We start from the raw sequence: 6,000 nt of genomic DNA on the forward strand, positions 1-6,000 counted from the left end.
TCTTAATGAGCAGTTGTAAGCTTTTGAAATATTGCCTTTTCTCCTCATTATTTTTGCTCAGTGTCTGAGGTTCTACAAGTATTGTCAGTTTGACTAGTATGGCTTGATTTGGTTAATGGTGCAAATTTATTCAATTCAGTAAATTGTGTGGTTTCTAGGATTATCTTGGTCTGCTTCTCGTTGAACCATGGAGGAAATGACTGTTCTGATGAACCTGGTCTTTATTTGATGTTTCTTACAGTTGGACCATAGTTAATGAAGCTCTGAAAGAGCCCATAACTTCATGAAGTTTGTAAGAGTATTTTTCTCCAGTAATTGCAATTTTTCTTTTCAATAACATTAAAAGTGAGAAATAAGTTGACCCATAAATCCAACAGACATATGGCAAGACTTTAAAATAACAATTATGGCATATATTTGAGCCTGACCCATCTTCATCAATATCAAAAATGTAGTCCAAGCTTGCCCTCCATCACGTTAAGAGCAGCTCAATAACCACAGCTAAGATTGAAAATCCCAAAAGAAATCCAGAGTGGGACAAAAAACATCATGTTATCTAAAAGTGAAGGCAAGTACAACATCACAAATATTTGGAAGATGGAGAAAGAAGAAGCTCAATTTTCTCTCTTTTATAAGGACAAAAACAAATATGTTCAATGTTAAAATCAAGTTTACTATTTAAAAGCTAAAAATGGTATTGAATGACCTGTAGAAATCTGAAAACATCAGAGAAATAACTCTATGAACATAGAAAAGCGATACAATGAATTGACTCGAAAGATTTTAAGGACATCCATGAGACTAAACAGTTTAAAGGACCGTGGAATCGCAGCTCCTCAGAATTGAATGTAACAATAAAATTGATCGTCAAAAATATGTCATATTTAAAAACCAATTAGAAAACACAAAAAAAAAATTCATGTGCCAAAAGATGATTCCAAAACAACTAAATCTACAACAAGAATAATAGAAAATCTCCTGTCTGTGACAGATGGTCAACCCAAATTTCACGTTTTGAAAATATATTTTATTTTTAGTAAAGATCCACTTAAGCAATTAAAACCAAATCACAAAAGCTTGTCCACATTTTCTAGACTATAAAGTATCAACAATGAAGTACACTTCAACATTGCAATAAGGAGGCCCATAATCTGAGTACATGTCAGGAAAATGTTTTCACGTGTAGCCATAGGCCAATATGACAGCACAGTGTGAAGAGCATGGCACAAAGGTTGTGGACTATGAAGTATTGTAACGAGGTTGTGAAGTATGTGAGGGAGGCACATTTTCGAATTGCATGCAGATTGTGGTTTATTAAATCAAAGTGCAAATTGAGGTCTGATGTCACCATATGCCGGGCATTCCTTGACAAAGTGGTGCTCCGTCTCTACCACCCCCATATTACAAAATAAACAAGTTCTACCTGACCACTCTACTTTTGGAACTTGCCATCTACCAGTTGCACACCGCAGCTGGTGTGAACTAGTTCTGAGTTGCGGAATCAGCATTTTTGCTCTCCAATTAATAGGTGCTCTTATATAGGCCTTTTCATCATGACTAGATTTGGGGTTAAATTCTTTAGTGTAGTACGATTTTTCCCCCCCTTTTGTCTTTGCCCAAATGATATTGCAAAATTTTTCCATGGCAGACTTCTTTATTTCTTTAATACCATCTAGGCAAGTATGGATGCTGATATCCCATTTTCGCATCCACTTGTCATTTTGCTTCATCCATGTGCCCTTCCACCTGCCAAGTTTTTCATCCATGACTAGCTTGGGTCAGCAATGTTTTTCCAAACCTTGAGTTTTCTTCAAGTAGTTTAGCAGCTGGAGCAATGCTACGGCTTCTAATGGAAAAGAAGCCACCTCGGCCAATAAGATCTCATAGGGCACCATGGTCTTGACTCTAAGATTGCATGTAATAAAGTGTTTTTGAATTCTTTCTACCTATTGCCATTTCTGTTCAGACATACTGCTGCCCCAAACTTCACATCCGTATAGAATAACCAGAGTGACCAGCAGATGGGATACACAATCATATGGCAATGCAAGTCTACAATTGTGTCATAAATATTCTTTCACAAGACAATAAGGCAGGCAGCCCATGGTATAGAAAACATGTCAAGTGGCTAAGAAATGGGTGAGGTAGTGAAGTATTGAAAATGACATACACTTGGAAGCATCTGACCTAGATAATTACACAACTATCAAGAGGGAATGCAACAATCTTCTTCTATAAGACTACACTGCAAAAAGACTTCAAATACTCAGTGTGGAACCCTAAATCAAAAAACGTTCCTTCCCCTCATATTACACTGAGTTGAACTATTTGTGTCCCAAAAAGGAAAAGGAAAATCAAAATTGAGAAAAACTCAAAATAGTTCATTTCATCAAAGAATTTAACCCAAACTGGGCTCATGAGGAGACAGCATACATAGGAGCCAATATCAAATGGAAAGCTAAAATGCTCATAGTGCAACTTATGACGAGCTCTCATCATTTAAGATGCAAAATGGGTAGATGGACTATACCCAAGGAAGAATGGGAAGACAGAATATGTCTTTTTTGCAATATAGGAGTGGTGGAGACCGAGCAACACTTTCTCATGGAATGCCCTGCATACAATGACATCCACTCCAGCTATCGGGATATACTAGAAACAAGCAATTTAGGTGCTCTTTTTGAGGAAACGCAGCTGAACAGCACAGCAAATTTAATGGTCAACAATCATCGTCGAAGGGCGGACTTAAAGAAGCAGCTCCAAAAGGCCTAATGTTCTCGTGTGCTTTATCTTGTGGGGGTGCTTGTCTTTTGTCTAGTGGGTCCCATATGACGTTATTAAAATCATTCATTTATTCATTCATCCTTCAAAACTCTTTAAGACAAGAATGACCCAAAATGTTAATATCCATAAAAAACCGAAGAAATTGGAAAAAAGGAATGGATAATGATTGGTTGATACCATGAGCCCAGGTTTTATTCCCACTATCTCCTGAGCACCTTGTAGTAGCCATAGGAGCACGTCAAGGTAGGATTCAAAATTATGGACTGCGAGGAGTTAAGGATCAAATGTAATCATATTAAATACTCCCCCATTTTTTCTATGAGATCTATCCTGATAATATCTAGGCCAACCTTTGTCGGATGGGCCGAGCTGAATAAGTAAATCAAATGGACTCTTAAAGTGGAGCCCCAGGTTCAAACTCAAGGAAATGCGATACAGCATTGAATTTGATGAAACAGTGTGCAAGGCCTCAGTAGCTTTAACGGAAGAGATCCCACTCGGGGGAGCGTCTAAGTTCAATCAATAAACAATATTAAAGAAATAATCAGAAATTATCAATTAAAATTAATACAATTCAATAAATATCTGTAAAAATGTGGAATGGGATAAAACCAATTTGTAAAAGACTATACCGACTAACTTAACAAAGCCCAGGTCCAAATCCACGGCAGGCACAATAAATCGTTGAAAGCGGTTGATGACCGTGGCAAATTTAACAAACCAAATAGAAACAAAAACTATTAAAAGCCGGCCAAATTAACAAAACCCTCACTAGAAGCACCTTAAGTCTGCCAAATTCAAATCGTTTATGTTAAGCACATTTTTAAGGAAGCATAACTTCTTCCGAGTTTTCGTAAAATTATTTTCAAAATCCATACAAAAACAGATATAGCGATGGTTAAATATACCCGAATAGAACAATACCAAAAATTTGAAACATTTAAATCAAGAAACAAAACCGTACCTTCCGGCGATGTAAAACCAGGCAAGGCAAGAGACCAAAACCATCAACAAGGTACTCAAAATGCCTCGGCCCGATTCTGCCTGATATGCTTTTAATTTGTGTCTGTATTTTATCCCATTGCTGTTATTCTCCCTCATCATCATCATCCAAACTTTTGATTTTAAATCTCCGGCGACTTTAATTCTAGCAGCAAATTTTCCCCTGAATGTGCCGTTGCCTCGCGGTTCAGATTATATAAGAATTGAGCTGAATATTTCAGCAAAAGTTCGGTGGATTTGTACGTTACTTCATTCATTGCCAATAATGTTTTCCGGCAGTAATTGTCTGTCTCCTCATTTATATTATTTGTAAGGAAATTTGTAATATGTTTCAGCTGGGAGAACTTGAAGATTTACAGAAGCTTCTGCTGTGCTTCAGGCTTCTCGAAAACAGAAAATTCATTGTGTGACGGAATTTCCGTTAAAAAGATCGCGTTTTGCTTTTGACTTTAATTTAACCTTCCCAGTTGTTCAAATAAATAATATAAAATAAGGCAAGGGTCTTCTGATTTTCCTTTGCAAAGCTGACTCCTCATTTGAAACTCAGGACACTGTAATTTAGTCCGCAACCTTAAAACGTGCTATTAAAAGAAACCATGTAATTTCGTTTTCATTTTGAACTAATATTTGTAGGGTTACATAAGAGGTCATTGGAAGAGATGGAGTATTAGAAATGTTGAGATGTTTTAAAAATCTTTAAGAGAATAAATTTATAGGTGACTATTAACTAATGTTTTTTTTGGTGTATATTAATGTAGCATTATATAATTTGTTGTTATTTCATTTAATTGTAAGTATTTTTTATAAAGACTAATAATTTTAAAATTATAACTAGTACTTTAATGTTACAATATTTAAAATATTAAGAATTTAAAAAAAAAATCAAATATTGAATCATCTTCTTTAATGTTTATGTAATAATAAGCATGTACAAGAGAAAGTCAAAGTAGACATGTAGAAAGAACAACTACAGTCAAAAAAGAAAATATAGTGTAAAGGAAGTTAAACCTACATGTGACTACCATCAATTGATATGATGAAGACAAGTGAAAATATCCTAACAATAATATGCATGCATGGCATGTTGGATATGGAACATTTAGATTAAATATGCAAATACTCTCAAAGCTAAATTTTTAACAATTACTTTGAACAAAGGATAGCAAAAATAAAATATTACTTGATCAAAATTTCAATGAAAAGTCCATAATAGATTAAGAAAAAGAAGAAAAACAAAGTAAAGTTGAGCATATAGAGAGTTTGGGTTCATGGATGTCGTTTAAAAATTTCATTTCAATGTTTTGAAATGTGTCAAATTCCTTCCAACAAATTTTTATGATACTATTAAAGCACATAAATTAGTAACTTGTATGTTGAGATGTATTTTAAGACAAGTTATATTAATTCATAATTAAGCATTTGAACATTTTATAAAGATGATACTTAGATATTAGTATATGTTTAAATATTTTTGAAAATAGTAGCAACAAGAGGGTGTTGGCTCGTGGTATAATAGCATTAACAATATCTAGAACACAAAGAACATTGAACTGAATGGCAAACCTTAATCACCTAGATCCAATGAGTGCTAAGTGTTCCATTTATTCTCATGAGAGATGGATTCCTGTTGAATCACTACTCATGAAACATGGGTCAATGAGTTTGACTCGAAATCACACAGTTAAATCCTGATATTCACATCACAATTTGACTTGCTGTGGAAATTATCTCCTACTTATCAATTGATGAGCTTAAGGGGCTTTCTAATGAATGGTTCATAAGGCACAACACTTGGTGAAGGTTTTGCAAATGGGGTTGCAAGCTTTGGGTTTACCTATGGAGGAAACTTTGTAGTTAAGCGCGCTTAGGCTGGAGTAGTACTGGGATGGGTGACCTCCCGGGAAGTCTCGGTGCTTCACCCCTGTGAGCATCATCTAGATCCAATGAGTGCTAAGTGTTCCATTTATTCTCATGAGAGATGGATTCATGTTGAATCACTACTCATGAAACATGGGTCAATGAGTTTGACTCGAAATCACACAGTTAAATCCTGATATTCACATCACAATTTGACTTGCTGTGGAAATTATCTCCTACTTATCAATTGATGAGCTTAAGGGGCTTTCTAATGAATGGTTCATAAGGCACAACACTTGGTGAAGGTTTTGCAAATGGGGTTGCAAGCTTTGGGTTTAACTATGGAGGAAACTTTGT

At 35.3% G+C, this 6,000-nt stretch overlaps 1 protein-coding gene across 2 annotated transcripts in view; it reads right to left on the reverse strand.

Moving 5' to 3' along the window:
- LOC149562517 (hydroxyproline O-galactosyltransferase HPGT2-like) overlaps positions 1-4,346 on the reverse strand; it is a 114,490-nt gene extending 110,144 nt beyond the window's left edge. Inside the window, exon 1 of one of the 2 annotated variants that reach the window (XR_016363956.1) lies at positions 3,749-4,258. Coding sequence is in view for 1 of the 2 variants with exons in the window: in XM_089825998.1 (XP_089682124.1) it covers positions 3,749-3,894 (146 nt within the window). In the remaining variant the exon portion in view is untranslated. Of the gene's footprint in view, positions 1-3,748 lie in introns of both variants that reach the window. The other variant, XM_089825998.1, reaches the window with a different exon arrangement.
- Positions 4,347-6,000: the final 1,654 nt, after the last annotated feature.

Source organism: Cupressus sempervirens, chromosome 4, assembly GCF_028749045.1.
Source record: "Cupressus sempervirens isolate cs-2001-9-10 chromosome 4, ASM2874904v1, whole genome shotgun sequence".
Classification (NCBI taxonomy): domain Eukaryota; kingdom Viridiplantae; phylum Streptophyta; class Pinopsida; order Cupressales; family Cupressaceae; genus Cupressus; species Cupressus sempervirens.